Source organism: Pieris napi, chromosome 24 (assembly GCF_905475465.1).
Source record: "Pieris napi chromosome 24, ilPieNapi1.2, whole genome shotgun sequence".
NCBI classification, from domain to species: domain Eukaryota; kingdom Metazoa; phylum Arthropoda; class Insecta; order Lepidoptera; family Pieridae; genus Pieris; species Pieris napi.
Window position 1 is genome coordinate 5,513,471 of NC_062257.1, and position 16,310 is coordinate 5,529,780.

The 16,310-nt window shown below is 34.0% G+C and overlaps 1 protein-coding gene across 5 annotated transcripts in view; it reads left to right on the forward strand.

The window, feature by feature from the left end:
- LOC125061672 (neurobeachin) overlaps positions 1-16,310 on the forward strand; it is a 538,892-nt gene that overhangs the window by 300,063 nt on the left and 222,519 nt on the right. For 3 of the 5 annotated variants that reach the window (XM_047667198.1, XM_047667199.1, XM_047667200.1), the window contains 11 exons: positions 26-171; positions 2,962-3,126; positions 4,827-5,006; positions 6,060-6,155; positions 7,675-7,782; positions 8,667-8,820; positions 10,613-10,792; positions 11,816-11,904; positions 12,113-12,253; positions 12,416-12,472; positions 15,228-15,338. In XM_047667198.1, the coding sequence (XP_047523154.1) occupies positions 26-171; positions 2,962-3,126; positions 4,827-5,006; positions 6,060-6,155; positions 7,675-7,782; positions 8,667-8,820; positions 10,613-10,792; positions 11,816-11,904; positions 12,113-12,253; positions 12,416-12,472; positions 15,228-15,338 (1,427 nt within the window). The remainder of the gene's footprint in view (positions 1-25; positions 172-2,961; positions 3,127-4,826; positions 5,007-6,059; positions 6,156-7,674; positions 7,783-8,666; positions 8,821-10,612; positions 10,793-11,815; positions 11,905-12,112; positions 12,254-12,415; positions 12,473-15,227; positions 15,339-16,310) is intronic. The other 2 variants (XM_047667202.1, XM_047667201.1) reach the window with 2 other exon arrangements.

Genomic DNA, 16,310 nt, shown 5'->3' on the forward strand with positions numbered 1-16,310 from the left:
TAAAATAATAAAGATGTTATTTCAGAATGTTCCCGATCGGCGCGTGCGTCACGTGCGATGTTCTCTCCTGGTCCAACGCGGCCTCCATTCCGCATTCCAGAGTTCCGTTGGTCGTATATACACCAGCGTCTGCTTTCTGATGTGCTGTTCTCTCTTGAGACTGATATACAGGTGCGTTTTATTTAATACAATTAATTAATTTATTTATTTACAAAACCCATATCTCAAGTTAATAAAGAAAAGAAAATGAACGTAATTTTTTTCCGGGATCTGGTTATCTCCACAATATTATGAATGGGAAAGATATATTTTTGTATGCTTGTAACGAATCAACTCAAAAAGTATTGTACGGTTTCCAGGTCAACAGGATGCTTTAAATAATTGAGGATTTAATTTTTACTCTATATTAGTAATTAAAATAATTAAATGTTAATTGATATGTAATAAATGTTGAAGACAGTATACTCGGGGCGTAACTCCAATTTAGATAATCGGCACGCTTATAACAGAACCATAGAAAGTGTAGGCTAGAACCCATAACACAAGCTTCACCAGCTTAGCATGGGACTCGGTCAATTAGTGTGAATTGTCTTTAAAAAAAAAACACTGAGTGAACCTTGGCTCGTACAAGAACTATTTCGAAAATATTAAAAAAAAGTCCAGCCGTGCGAAGCCGGCTTTCTAAGGGTGCTTACATAAAGAAACAGGTTTCCGGTACAGACAAATCTGTACGGGTCGGTACCGATCGGTACAGTGTTGACTCGCATAAAGAAACAGGTGAATCTGTCCTTAGTGACAATCATGGCCTCCAGTTCGTCGGACGAAGATTTTTTACTTTTAGAAAGTACTTACGTCAAATATAGAAAGAGAAGAACAGTTAGTGTATCTGATATTAACAGAAAAAGAACTAAATATGGAACATATTATCATTTATTCTTAAAAGATATAAAGGACGATGAAAAGGAGTTTTATGATTATACAAGGATGACTCAAGAAACATTTTACTACATATTAAATTTAATCGAACATCGCTTAATTAAGAAATGGTGTAACTGGCATGTTCAACCAATTTCACCTGAAGAAAGACTCGTTTTCGATCCTGTTTCATTTCCAAACTGATCTCTTTCCAACACTTATCTGTAACATTTCTGTTGCTGTGGAACTTATGAGTTTTGTCCCATAAACATTGTTTATCAAACACTAAGGCTATCAAAACTTCGTTATCCAAATCCATTTTTAATATTATTAAACACACCCTACACCAGTAAATGCTTAAGCCCGTATGGCACGGTCCAGGTAGTCGGCACCGACAAGTTACAACCTGTTTCTTTATAAGTGAGTGAATAGGATTATATTGAAATATTATACCTGCGCTGATCGGTACCGACCCGTACAGATTTGTCTGTACCGGAAACCTGTTTCTTTATGTAAGCACCCTAAGTAATACTCTGTTTCATTTCTCACTCTTGACTTTATGAAAATGAATAACTATTATACGAATTATTTATTTATTTATTTATTTACGCTTTATTACCTTATTCACAAACATACACATAACAAAAATACAAAAAAAAACATGTTACAAAAGTTATAAGGCAACGGGCGGCCTTATCGCTAACAAGCGATTTCTTCCAGGCAACCCTAATGTGGAACAATGAAAAAGAAACACCTACAGAGGGTAGAGTACAAGAATAGCAAAAATTATTAACAAAAAATAAAATAAAAACTCAAAATAACCCGTTACTATAACTAAAATAAAGTAAAGTCTAAAGGAAAAATAACAATAATAATAAATAGAACTATGTATAGACAAACATTTAAAATACAATACAATACAAAAGTTTAACAGAGTCACAATAATTAATATATTTAAGCAGAGGCAGCTAATTACGAGGCAGAAAGAAAATGATCGAAAAGAAGCTTTTTGAATAAATTTAAGGACTGAGCTCGTCTAATGTCAATTGGAAGAGAATTCCATAGCAGAATACTTTGCACAGTAAAGGAGGAGTGATAGAATTCAGTTTTATGAATAGGAGTTTCAAGAATTAGGTTGTCTAGAGAACGCAAGTCAAAACTACCGCCAGAGAGAAACATAAAATTTTGCTTTAAGTAACTAGGAGTTTTAGGATTAAATAGAACATTAAAGCGAAGTTGTAAAATATGCATCTTACGCCGCAATCGAATTACATAGGTTAACTGATTTTTTTCTGTGTAATCAAAAGTTCTATTAGTTGTTAGTGTTGATAGTAGATAGTTAATTTCTTGTATTATTTATTTTGTTTTTCGTAATTAATTAATTATGTTTGTTTAGTCTGTAAATTTTATTCACTTATTGTTCACTCTTGTCAATTTAGGGTCACCTGTTAGGGCAGGAGTGTTTTTATAAATAGATAAATATATAATGGAATTCGTACCTACGTTATATATGACTTTGTTGTGGAATAAAGTGTAGGCTTATTTAAGGTTCTGTAATACAACTAAAACCAGATTCCATATCAATAAAACGACGGGTTGCACTCCGGGAGTGCCGGTAGAAGTGAAAACTTGAATATTAACGTTGTGCATTTTTGATATTTTGGAATGGTTAGGGAATTATTTTGCACGAATTGCTTTAATTATGTGTATAAAAGTACTATCATTTATGTGGTCGAATACAATATTTATTTATTGCGCTTTCGTACACAAACATGACAATTTATATTACTTTAAATACGCCGCGCCAGCTGTCTACTCTCCATCCGTCGTCAGTCTGACCAAATCGTTAATAATAAAGCTTTAGACGTTTCGCAAAATTAAACCTTGATGTATTAACTTAAGGTCCAATTCCACATGCATCAATGTATCTGAGAAAGGAGACAAATGAATTAAAACCGTAACTATATAGCACGAAGGTTCATAATCCATTAAAAAAACATCCATCTTACGATCATCTTTATTCTTAAATGTACTTTAAATTTACAGGTCTGGCGCAGTCATTCCACCAAATCTGTGATTGAATTTGTGAACAGCAGTGAAAATGCAGTTTTTGTTGTCAATACTGTACACCTCATCAGCCAGCTGGCTGATAATCTTATCATCGCCTGTGGAGGCTTATTACCACTGTTGGCTTCTGCCACATCACCTAATGTAAGCATTACCAATATATTCCCATCACGGGACGATGGCATTCTGATAAGGAGGGAGCTTGTAGTTTATTGTTTATCAGAATGCCAAATCGTAAAACGACTGCTTTACGACTGATTTGAGCGCGACCGTCGCTGTGAAAAGCGCAGTGAGAGTTCGAAAAGTGAGTTACAGAATCGCAAGGCAATCAAACGGCTCACCTAATGATAAGTGATACCGCCGCTCATGGACACTCAATGCCAGAGGGCATGCGAGTGCGTTGCCGGCCTTTTTTTTGGCAAAAACTGCCTTAAAAAACGTTGTGGAACGACGGACGTCGAGGTGATACAGTGTATTCTACCTCGACGTCCGATGATGAAACTAATGCTCTAAGTTAGAAATAACTATAATTTTTAATGTCAATCGAGTTAGCTATGCTAAAATGAATGCTTTCATACAATATTGGTTGAAGTGTCGACTATATACAATTCTCAGTTGGAACTTCATAAACTGTTACAATAATGCTAATAGTGTCAGTAAGAAAAGTGTTACTTTGTTCATATGGGCTGAGTAGGTAGTGAATTTTCTCGTCTTGCTTTTAGTTCAGAAGCCTTAGGACTAAAAATATGTATAACTAGCTGGCCTGGCGAACATCGTACCGCCTAACAGTCGATTCTTTATTTTTTTTTAATACTTATTCTGCTATTCGGGACACCGGTTTAGCTAAGATAAAAAAAGAAAGTTGATAAGACAACAAATACATGTCAAAAAATAAAAATTTACCTTCCTGGAACCCCTCCACTAACACTTGAACTTTATGATATGGTATTAAAGTTCAAATTGCCTTTAAATATTATTACGAATATTTTGTATGGAAATATAGAAAAGTGTTGTTTTTAGACTTTTTCACTCAATTTTTTTTAATTTTTCTCTCCGTAAGAACCATCCTCGTACTTCAAGGAATATTATAAAAAAAAATCTGACAAATCGGTCAAGCCGTTTTCATGTTATGTCGTGCCAACGGAAAACGGGTTTCATTTTTATATATATAGATAATATAGTTCGAGAAAAGTTTCGTTATATTTTGGTTTTAAATAGGTACGAAGTGCTTCGTGGACGTTTTAGGAACTAAATGGAAGCACGAATATTCTAAAACTGAAACAACCTTAATAACCTTTTAGATCCTCAGATTTCTTTATTTGTTTCGAGATCGTTCTTGCTAATAGGCGAGTAGGTGATCAGTCTTTGTGCGTGACACACGCTATCGACTTTTTGTGTCTAGGTTTTCCTTACGATGTTTTTCTTCACCATACGTGAGAGTTAAATGTGTTAAACAAACTCCATTGATGTACAGCCGGGGATCGAACCTACGACCTCAGGGATGAGAGGCGCCCGCTGAAGCCACTAGTCCAACACAGCATCGTTACGTAAACGATACGGGGATTGAATTACGCGTTATTGATTATATTATTTTCGACCTTCCAGTACTTTACACCACATAATGGTAACTTTTAGGTATAAAGAATCATTAGGTGGTCACGAAACGTTTTACAATACTTGGGAACAGTACTGTACTTGGTTACAGAAAAACGTTACGGCGCGTTACATGGGGGGGGGTAAATAATATCCAAAAATTGCGTGACGTAATACTTGAACGCTCCCTAACGCGCCTAAAGAAGTATAACTTCAAAAAGTTTCTAAGACCTCAGATATATTTATTACAGAATGAATTGGATGTGATCGAACCAACTCAAGGTATGCCCGTCGAGGTTGCAGTTACCTTCCTCCAAAGACTTGTGTCTATGGCTGATGTACTGATATTCGCAAGTGCCCTGAACTTCGGAGAATTGGAAGCTGAGAAGAACATGTCCAGCGGTGGAATACTTCGGCAGTGTTTACGCTTGGTATGACTTTTTATATACAAGTTTTTAGATACTTTGTAATAGAATTTCTTCTTTTGTCTTAGATACAAGAGCCAATGAAATATGAGATACTTATGGTATACATTTTTAAAGAAATAACAAAGTTGATTATAAAAAAACGTTAATGTACTTATTATTATTTTTTGGCGTAACAAGATAAAAAAAATTTCAAAAATTTTATTATTATAGAAAAAACTAAATTGTTGACTATAGCTAACTTCAGAGTGGTTTTTAGCGACGGTGTGCGCGCGCCTCGTAAAAATTTACTCTCATCATTTTTCCCTAACGCGCCAAAAGATAACTTCAAAAATGAATTATTATTATTATTAGTAAGCCTTTATTTCTGACTCCCAGTATAAAATATATAAACATTTGTTTTAGTTACATACTAAAATTTATGGTTGTTGCTATCTATTTCAGGAAAGTAAAATTAGTTTAACTAGTATTACTGACATTGTGCACAAAATAATTTCCGTAGAATAAAGGCATCGCGTTTTTTTTATGAAAATGTTTTTCATAAATTCTGAAATAAATACTATATAAATCACTCAAAGAAGTAAAAAATGTACTTTAAAACAGTCGCATTAGTGCTTTACGACGTTCTTCGCCGGGGCAAGCGATATGCTACGCAAACGGATGCGAAAGGTCGGCATGAGATATATTATATACTATGTAGCGAATACTATAAGTAACTCATGATTTACTGGCCTTGTTGACAAGTATTAAATTGTAGTTTAAGTAATAAAATTACAGTTTATGTTAATAGATAGATAGATTTGTCTTTTCCATGAATTAGTTGAGAGATTGTACAGATTGTATTTCTTGTAACTGTGTTCAAAAGTGTTAGAAATAGATAAAAGTTGTATTTCATATTTTCATGTTAAGTAGTTTACGTACGTATACGGAGTCTACGTACATGTCCGTGTACGTTAATGCTTACTTTTACCTTCTTGTGTTGATCTTAAGTTACTAGGATAGTATGAGTAAGAGTAGATTAGCGTAGTGAATAGGATGAGTAGCTGTAGCGTGTGACAGGTCTGCACGTGCGCGGTACGCAACTGCCTCGAGTGTAAAGAGCGACAGCGCTGCACGGCGCGACCCACACGGAATTCCGAATCACCCTCGCCTAAGGTAACCACTGAAATGTTTATAAGGTCCTAGTACTTTTTCTTATTTAAAATACGGCTTCATGCTATAAAATAAATATATATGTATATATGTTCCAATATATAAATAAACGAGTACGTGCGTACAAAGTAGAAACTTCTTTGGCAAACCAATTTTTAAGTCTTGTTCATATTTACACAAATCTTTAGATTTCCGAGAGTTAGAGGGAGGGAAAAAGGAAGATATGTTAGGAATTTAATGAATTTAATTTAAATATTAAAAGTGTCGAAATTTGTACAAATTATAAATTTCATTATTAAATTTATTTCTTCGATAATAATAAAAACACGTGGCATTTTAATTCACAATTTGTCATTTGAGATTTCAATAAATTATTTACTAATATTTAAGAAATTTTAATTATGAAAATAGAATTTCTATAAAGTAATTCGCCCTTTAAAAAAATCTTTATTATGGAAAATAAGATACAGGTATCACTTATTCCACGTCATTAAATTATTAATCCCTACTCATCGGCAAAGAAGACAGAGGGTGTAGGCCGAGAGAAAAAGCCGGCGTAAAAAACTCTCGGTACTCTTTTAAATTAGCAAACAACTTATTTTAAAACAAATATCGCAAATTAATTAGAAGTAGCCTGTCTAGCACTAGTCTCAGGCCCTTTTATCAACTAGATAATCGTTAACTTTATAGTAAGCCTTTTTACACAGCTTTTCTTTAATACATTTCTTAAATTTATTAAAAGGCAGAGATAAAAGAGCCTCTGGGATTTTATTAAAGAAGAGTATCCCTTCTCACTCTCTCTCAATCGGTCTCAACCGCTCTCTCGCCTTTTCTTCGATAAAAACGCTGCACATCTTCGTGACGCTAATATTATTATTATTACGTTTAATTCGTAAAAAAATTACCCTCATGAGCCTAAAGAAGTTTCATCAAAAACGATCTAGCTTTTAAACAGAAATCTTTCTGAGTAAACCCAGTGCCGGATTAGCCACATAGCAAGAGTAGCAAATGCTACGGGCCCCGCGAACTTAGGGGCCCCGCGCTCTAACGCCTGACTGACCGTAATAAAAAAAGTATTAATTTAGATAGTAGCGTAAAATATCTTGCATACCTTTAACGCCTAGCGCTTAGTCTATGCTTTACTTTTACATAAAAATAAACTCGACTTCGTCAAGTACAATCGTAAAAATACGTAGGTACGTATTTATCTTTTTAACGTTAATTTTCAAATTTTAATTATAATCGATATACATATTTAGACTAGCATGTTATTTGTACCCTTCAGATTTTTATTTTCATATAGGTATACATTTATTTTGCGAGTTTACGTAGCCGAGATTGTACTTTTCTAGTCGATTTTGATATAATATCGATTATAAGTATTTCGAGGAAACAGGCGAACTATATAAATCCTAAAGCCTAACCAAGGTCCCTGAGGCAGAATTTGCTACAGGCCCCGCGCTTGCTTTATCCGGCACTGCTGTAAACCAGATTAGTTAATATTTGTTTTAATAATTTTCAGAGCGTAGTTGCGAGTTTAGCAGAAGCGTCGAGTCCCGTAAAAGACCCGGAGAGGCTGTTACAAGACATGGATGTTAATCGCCTCCGAGCTGTAATATACCGAGATGTTGTAAGTAACCTATGAAAAAAAAAGTAATATCACGAATAATTATCGTACAATTTTAATTTAGATTGATTCCAAACTATGAAACAAACAATACAAAAAAAATTGTGCGTGTACTTATGTACGCGCGTAAGAAGTTATACTTCTTTGGCTTTCTTTATTTTTTTTTAAATATTAAATAATTAATAATAGATAATTAGCGTTAATAATTTAACAATTATAAATTAATATTAATAACAATTATTATTTATTATATTATTAATTCAATTTAATAACTAGGTATGTTTCATAACCTTTTAACTAAGTAACAATAGGTCTTTGTGAAAAAGCATTGCTAAATTTTTTTGAAAAAATAATTAAAACTGCTTTATTTGTTTAAAAGGTACTACAAATGTCATTATGGTCATACGTCACGCATATTCTATTTCTTTTTACTTGTAGATTGTCTTATTCCCATCTCGCTCGCGCACGCTCGGCGCCCATACTGAATTTTGTGTCACGGTGCGCGCGCATCGTAAAATTTCACTCTCATAAATTTTTCATAACGCGCCTAAAGAAGTATAACTTCAAAAATTAAAATTAATTGTGATTCTTAAAATTAATTTGTCCTACTTTAAAGAATCATGATTATTATTCAATGATTATCAAAGCAACAATAAAAGTTAACAATCAATTGATTCGGTCATATCATGACAAATATTAAAAAAAATCTTTTCTATATATCACTGAGTTATATACATGAGAACACTTATATACAACAGTGCTTAGAATACACATACAAATACATATATGTATGTAACTTCACTAACTTGGCAAATCTTTTGTTTCACGTCGGTTAAAAATTGTTAAAAATATAACATTAATTTAATATTCATATTTGAAATTTTCAGGAGGAAACGAAACAAGCTCAATTCCTATCGCTAGCCATCGTCTATTTTATATCAGTTCTTATGGTGTCGAAGTACCGCGACATTCTAGAACCACCACCGCACGCCACTGCCTCAACTGACTGCGCACGTCGCATTCACCACGCCCATGAGCACGGTACGTATACGTTAGATGAGATGTAACAATATTATTATTTGTAAAATAGTATTAATTATATATTAATAACAGTGGTAGAATTTGGGTATTTTATCAATTAATTTGATACCGCGTTTTTGTAAAGGCACAAAGCGTGTGCTGCCATCTATTAATTAATTTTGTAACTATCTCGAAACTATAAGCAAGCAACTCTTTTCCTTGAATTGGAATAGCGATTCTGATTTGTGTTTCGGTGTACTTTACACGGCAATGTTGCCGTTTATTTTACAACGAATTTGACTTATTTTTGAATATAATTATTTGATTTGACCGTCATTTTGAGGTCCAAAAATGCAGTATTTATTATTTTGAATATCATCAAATATTGCTTATGAATGAGTAACGCCATCTACTGACGGCGTTAGAAACTTTTATCACTTTGTGTTGCTATAACTTTCTATTGTATATGTATTTGTCTTTATTTTAATTTGCTATATTGCTTTTTTAATCCTTATTTAATATATGTATATATTATATGCTTAATATTACGACTATGTGTATGAATAATGTACATATTTCACTAACTAGCTCAAGTTTATTTGATAGCTATCATACAAGCATTCCTATAGTTTCATTAATTTGCTTATTTTTCATGCTTTATTGCACTTTCATATTAATATTTTCTAGGTTATCAGGGAGAAATCTTCTCAAGATATATTTTAAGCAGTCAAAAGCTAAAGCAAAATCATGTTTGATACGTAACAGTATACACTATACATTGTCTTTGGAGGTGTTCGTTTATATTGACGATATAATTGGGTTTTTGAAAAAAAAAAAATGATTTTTTTTAATGTATTTTAAAACTTTATTGTTAATAATATTGAAGATTAATGCAAAAAACTTAATTTTTTTTTTCAATTAATTATAAACAATTAAAAATTGATGAAATTTAAATAAAAATCACGTGACTAAACGCGCCATGAATGATCGATCACCATGTTGTGACGTTATAATGTTAAAGCAATTTAACAGTACAGCGTTTATATTATACTATATGTTAAATAGATAGAATATTTATTATTTTTCGGTACTGGATTCAAAATTATTTATTATTTTGAAATAACTATTGAATTATTGCGAAAAAAAAAAATAGTTTTGTTATAAAACTTATATATTATGATCTTTCCCTTTATCACAATTTTTTTTTTCAAAAACCGTATTTTTAGTGTATAATAATTTTTGATTCTTGACGTAGTATCCGACTTTCGTTAATATCTTCTGCTATATTAACGTATACAGCAGATACCTGATCAAATTTGCTTAAGCTTCTGACTGCATTTCGAGCCCTAGAAGGCGTATATCTGACATATCATGTTTCCTCTTTTACACGCCGCTTGATACCGCGTCACGTTGGACACTGGTAACGATAACGTATCTTTCACACTGCGATGATCATACATCGACGCACACACATCTTATTTATCCTTAACATCATCATTTGTATATCTCCGTCTACCGTCTTCATTATTTCTGCCATTTTAATGCTTTATTTTCCTCTTCTCCTCTCTTTCTCTTGTTTTTAACATCCTCTGTCTTTTGTTCGAATGTGGCAACGACTGATTTGTCCTTCCATATATATTTATAATCTTCTGATTTCATTTTTGATTTCCATCTCTTCTGTTCTATCGTCGTATCTTTAACGTCATCCTCTAAAAATACTCGGTCCTATCATTTTGCTACCTTCAAAATCATTCCTACGTAAATCTGTTTGGGAATTGGGTTGGTCCTTGGTATTCCTTGGTCCCTGGTATAGCCGGCGGGTCCCGGCCCCTTTTCGCGCAGTGGTCGCATCACGTCTACCCGCAGTTCCTGGGTGGTGCGCAGGCGGCGCGTCACGCGCACTGCAAACTGGATTGCGCGCACATTAGCACTAACACGCACGCGCACGCTCGCATAGCTAGTTACCACCGCGAGCACGCGCACGGGCACGCAGGTAAACGTGCGGCCAGACGCGTTCGCATCTACGTCTTCTGTTCATATTAGTGTTAAAGATCATTGTAAGAAGGTAGAAAGAGCACAAGAAAATGAAGTCTAACATTTATTGGATTTGTAGAAGAGCAAATGAAAATGTATCTATATGTTTGTGTCTAATATAGGTTCCAGTGTTGCAAATAATGTAAGAATTCTAGACCCAGAACAGGTATTAAATATCTCCATATATACATATATATATGTATGTATGAGGGTTGACATGGATAAGAAAATAAAAGAATCATTTGAAAAGCTCGAAGAATGCGTGAGAATTGTGGAAGAGTTAAATTATATGTTTAGAAGTAAATAGTATGTTTATTTATATATTTATTCCGTAATCCCACAGCTAACTTAAATTATATATAATTAAAAGCAATTGTACTAAAGATGGAATACATAATATTTCCAAAAGTAAAAAAAACAAGAATTGTTTAAAACTTTTATCTATGTTATACCAAATTCAGCTGTGTTGTGTGGTGGTGTGAAAGTGAGGGTGTGTATGTGGGGTGTTCTCATGATGCAGATTTACCGCTTTTTATATTCTTAATACTTAACTCCGCGATAGCTTAAACAAGTCAAGGCTTAAATATTGGTCGTTGTATGTCCGGGATTTTGCATAGTTGGTGTTGATGTGAGCACGATTCTTGTTGGCATGTTACCGGCAAGAAAACTTTTATGAAAGAGTATGCTTTCGTATCGCTTTTAAGCTACAGCTAATATATCGTGATGCGAACGCTGTCAACTAATTCCTATGGTCGATGTTTGCGTCCATTATTTTGTCTCTTAATTTAAGAGCCAGAATATCCAACCCACACGCTTTCGCCATTGCTAACTTGTTCTTTTTATTTGCGATATCATTTATTAAATCATTAAATGTGTCAATTGTACATTTAGTAGCTTCTATGTTTGCTGAATGTATTGTTTCCGCTTTGAATGCTTCTTGATCTCTTGTAGCTACTAGTAGATGATACAATTTTCATTTCAGATGAAACAGCAGAGGATGTTGAGTACGCTATGATTGTTGTTGACGAAAACAACTCAACTGCTCACGACCTGGACTCACCGTCAATGAAGGTATTTCGCTTTAACCATCCAGAATGGTTTACTTAGTAGATATTTAGATTTAAATTCTCATTTCGTAAAAGCATTTTTAAATCTACATTTTGGCATGTATGAAGTAGAGTAATAGAAGAATGGTACCAATAATTTGTCAGCGGTTTGTGTAGACGTGTTGACGCTTTTTACATCCATTGTTATTTTGCTGTCGCGTTTGTATATAAAGGATGGCGAAAACATCGCGAAAATTGAAACCAGCACTGATGAAGTGAAACCATCTGAAAAGACAGTAGAAGTTACTCCAACCGCCGAGAGAGAGGAACCGCTGTTCCAGTCGAGTTTGAGAAGACCTGCGCGCGCGCCCAAGGTGAGCTAAGGAACGACCGATGTTCTAGTAGACTCTACTCTTCTTTCTACCTTCGGTGTCCTAAGGTTTTTGAATCTTGTACATCCTTACGATGTCTAGATCGTTCTAGTAATTAGACAGTGTGCTACTAACTGATACTAATAATTATCTTACTTTTGTAAGCCTCCCAGCTCCAGATCAAAAACTCTATCGGGAATCACGGTGTCTGTGGTCAAACTGGTTCGTAGTTACACCTCTTTATTGGTTCTTGAAGCCTAGTACATTTGATGGCTATCCAGTTCTAACTAACACCTCATTGGTTCTTGAAGCCTGGTACTTTGAGAGGCTATTTAGATCAAACACCTCATTGGTTCTTGATGCCTGGTACTTTAAACGGCTAATATCTAACATCCCGTTGGTTCTTAAAGCCTGGTACGTCACGGCTATCCAGATCCGATCTTAACACAGCTTAATTTTATACGTCACATTTAAAAATCACGTGTGACGCTCGGCAGCTGTGAAAACTAAAAACGCTAGCACAAGCACACTACACAATTTTTACGCTAATAAAAAAGATATATTTTTATCACGCCGTTAAATATATCTTAAAGTCTATACTTACATATATTAAACACAGCTTTGACACTTAAAATACCGAATTGGATTTAATTACCCAGTTTATCAAGCAATAGTTTATGGAATAACGTCGACGTAGTAAGTATTGCTATATACAGTGATTAAAAACATGACTTAGCATGTAAGCATGTGTGTTTATTCTATTGCTTCGCTTTTTCCACACATCTTTTGTCTCGTTTGCATGTCCACTCCCTCTATTTCTCTTTTTTCTACTGTGTGAAACTTTTAAATGTTATATTGAATAAGAATTTCAGAAGAACATAATCAGGTTTGGTTATCCGCTCTTAAATTTATTCTTTTAGTTGAACTAATAGACTCTATATTGGTTCTTATACCCTGGTACTTTTAATGACTAGATTAACACCCGGTTGTTTATTCAAGCCTGGTACATCAAACGGTTATTCTGATTTTACTCCAGTCAATATGGCTAAAAACGGGTTAAATAAACATGAGCGAACACAGTTTGGGGATTTTGGGGATCGATAGGGGGGTGTATACTGAGCATAAATTCAAATTTGAGGGGTTGTACTGAGGTCAGCTCAAGGTCATTTCGATGGAAACGCGTTTAATTCGATATCTCGAGAATGGTTAGTGTTAGGCGAAAAATTGAAGAGACCTTTTCTTGTCCAAACAAAATTTACTAACTTTTTTATCTGAAACTTTTTTTTATAACATTAATATTTTTCAAGTTATTACTCCCGCAAGGCAAAAATTTTACTTTTTTTTAAATTTTTCATCGTTTTCTCCCCAACCATTCAATTTTATTAAATTTTACCGATCATCAAAGTGTAGATCTTTTAATTATGAACAATTTTGTTCTTAAACTTTTTTCCGTAATGCCAATACCTTCGGAGTTATAGATTACTTTACCGAGCGAAATCCGCGCCATTGTCGCAACGTGTATCCACAGATAAGTTTTTAGGCAACGAGAGCAATAAGACCAGATTCATCTCACTACTGAAAACGGTTCTCATCAAATCAGACATAGAGGTGGAGCAAGCCGTAGAGGATGCGGGTGGTCTAATTATCAGTACGGCTAAGAGAATTTCGCAGGAGTATAGTGCTGCGGTTATTATTGGTGAGGATGTGGATTTGCTGGTTTTGCTGACTGCAACAGCCGGCGCGTGCAACAACATTTACTTGAGAAAACCTGGCCATATAGCCCTGCCTCAAACCGATATATGGGCCGATATATGCCGCAAAAATCTTTTATTTTTGCACGCGATTAGTGCAAAAACAATGACCGCATTGAAAAAATCTCCGGATTTGCTTTTGTTAACTGAAGTTTTTCTGCAAGACAAAGCAGATAAAACAACTATAGCTTCATACGGCGAACAATTCATTTTGAATTTGTATCGCAAGGCAGGTGACACGAATTGTATTAATCTCAACGAGCTCCGATATAAGGGATATAAAAAATGGCAGGCAGTGTTAAATTAGAATCCCTTCCTCCTACCTCTGATGCGGCATTTTTCCACTCGTTGAGGTGTTTCTACCAAGTTCAATACTGGCTGAAAAATTATCTGGAACCCGAGGAATGGGGCTGGCTTCGCACCCCCCGTTGATTGCAGCCGATAGCGATGTCATTGAAACCAGCTCCGGATAATTTACTGAGATCGATTGCGTGCAAATGCAAAACCAAATGCGGCAAAGCGTGCGGATGCAGAAAAGCCGGCCTCTTTTGGCACAATGTGTGAAACAGTTTTAATTATTAATTTACTTCTTACCCAAACTAAATACCTAATTTAAAATAGTTTAATCGATTGACCTTTTTATATTGCGACAGTGGCGCGGATTTCGCTCGGTAAACTAATCTATAACTCCGAAGGTATTGGCATTACGGAAAAAAAGTTTAGGAACAAAATTGTTCATAATTAAAAGATCTACACTTTGATGATCGGTAAAATTTAATAAAATTGAATGGTTGGGGAGAAAACGACGAAAAATTGAAAAAAAAGTAAAATTTTTGCCTTGCGGGAGTTATAACTTGAAAAATATTAATGTTATAAAAAAAAGTTTCAGATAAAAAAGTTAGTAAATTTTGTTTGGAAAAGAAAAGGTCTCTACAATTTTTCGCCTAAGACTAACCATTCTCGAGATATCGAATTAAACGCGTTTCCATCGAAATGACCTTGAGCTGACCTCAGTACAACCCCTCAAATTGGAATTTATGCTCAGAATACACCCCCGATATCGATCCCCAAAATCTCCAAACTGTGTTCGCTCATGTTTATTTATTTCGTAATTTGACTGGACTATTTGTGAATAAGAAAAAACAGCACAAATTCAATTGAAATTTTCAATCAATAAAGTTAAGCTAGTTTCTTAAGCTTTCATAAGATTAGTCTAAACTTAACAGAGTGTGGATTCCATTGAGGACGCGGGGTCGTTCCATCTCAACTCCACAGAGACCACAAATAATGATCCAGAGACATCTAGCGAGATTGCATTGGACGACAATAAACATCCCGTAAGTGGTTATATAGTTGTTGGTAATCTGTGATAGATGGCGCTTTGTAAAACGAAGAATTTAATTGACGTAGTTAACAATTGTCGCCAAAGATGGCGCTTTGTAAAGGGAGGAATTTTATTGACGTAGTTACCAATTGTCGCCAAAGATGGCGCTGATAACATTTGCTTTTATTAAATTTTTTTATCTTTTAACCTTAGCTTTATTGATGAAAAACTTATCGAAAATCCTATTTCGTCTCTTTCTGTCGAATTGTATTCATGCTGTAATGAAAAGAGATAAGTACTTTAGTTAACAGGGTGCATATAGACTGTTTAAGTTATATTTAAAAGTTGAATTAAAGATTTAAACGGTTTTAATACTAGATGTTATGTTCAGTTATGTAATGTTTCCAGTAAAAAAAAGTGCGTGCGTACAAAGTACATGAAAGGAATGAAACTTCTTTGGCAAACTAATTTTTAACTCTTGTTCATATTTATACAAATCTAAAACTTTAGATTAATTAATTTCCGAGACTTAGAGGGAGGGAAAAAGGAAAATATGTTAGGAATTTAACTAATTTAATTGACATTAAAATATTAAAAGTGTTGTGAATTAATATAAATAATAAATTTAGTTTTAAATTTATTTCTTCGATACTAAAAACACGTGGCATTTTAATTTACAATACGGCATTTGAGATTTCAATAAATTATTTTGCATAAAATATAAAATACTTACCAATATTTCATAAATTCTCTTTACGAAATTTTTATTTAAAAAATAGAAATTCTATAAGGTAATTCGCCTTCTCACTCTCTCTCAATCGCAAGAAAAGGGAGAGCCCGAACAAAAGTTCGACAAAAACGCTGCACATCATCGTGACGGTTTTTTAAAAAAATTATCCTAAAGTGCCTAAAGAAGTTTTGCTTCAATAATACGAATAAAACTAAAACGTACAACGCTAAATTAATTTATTTTAAAATTAAATCG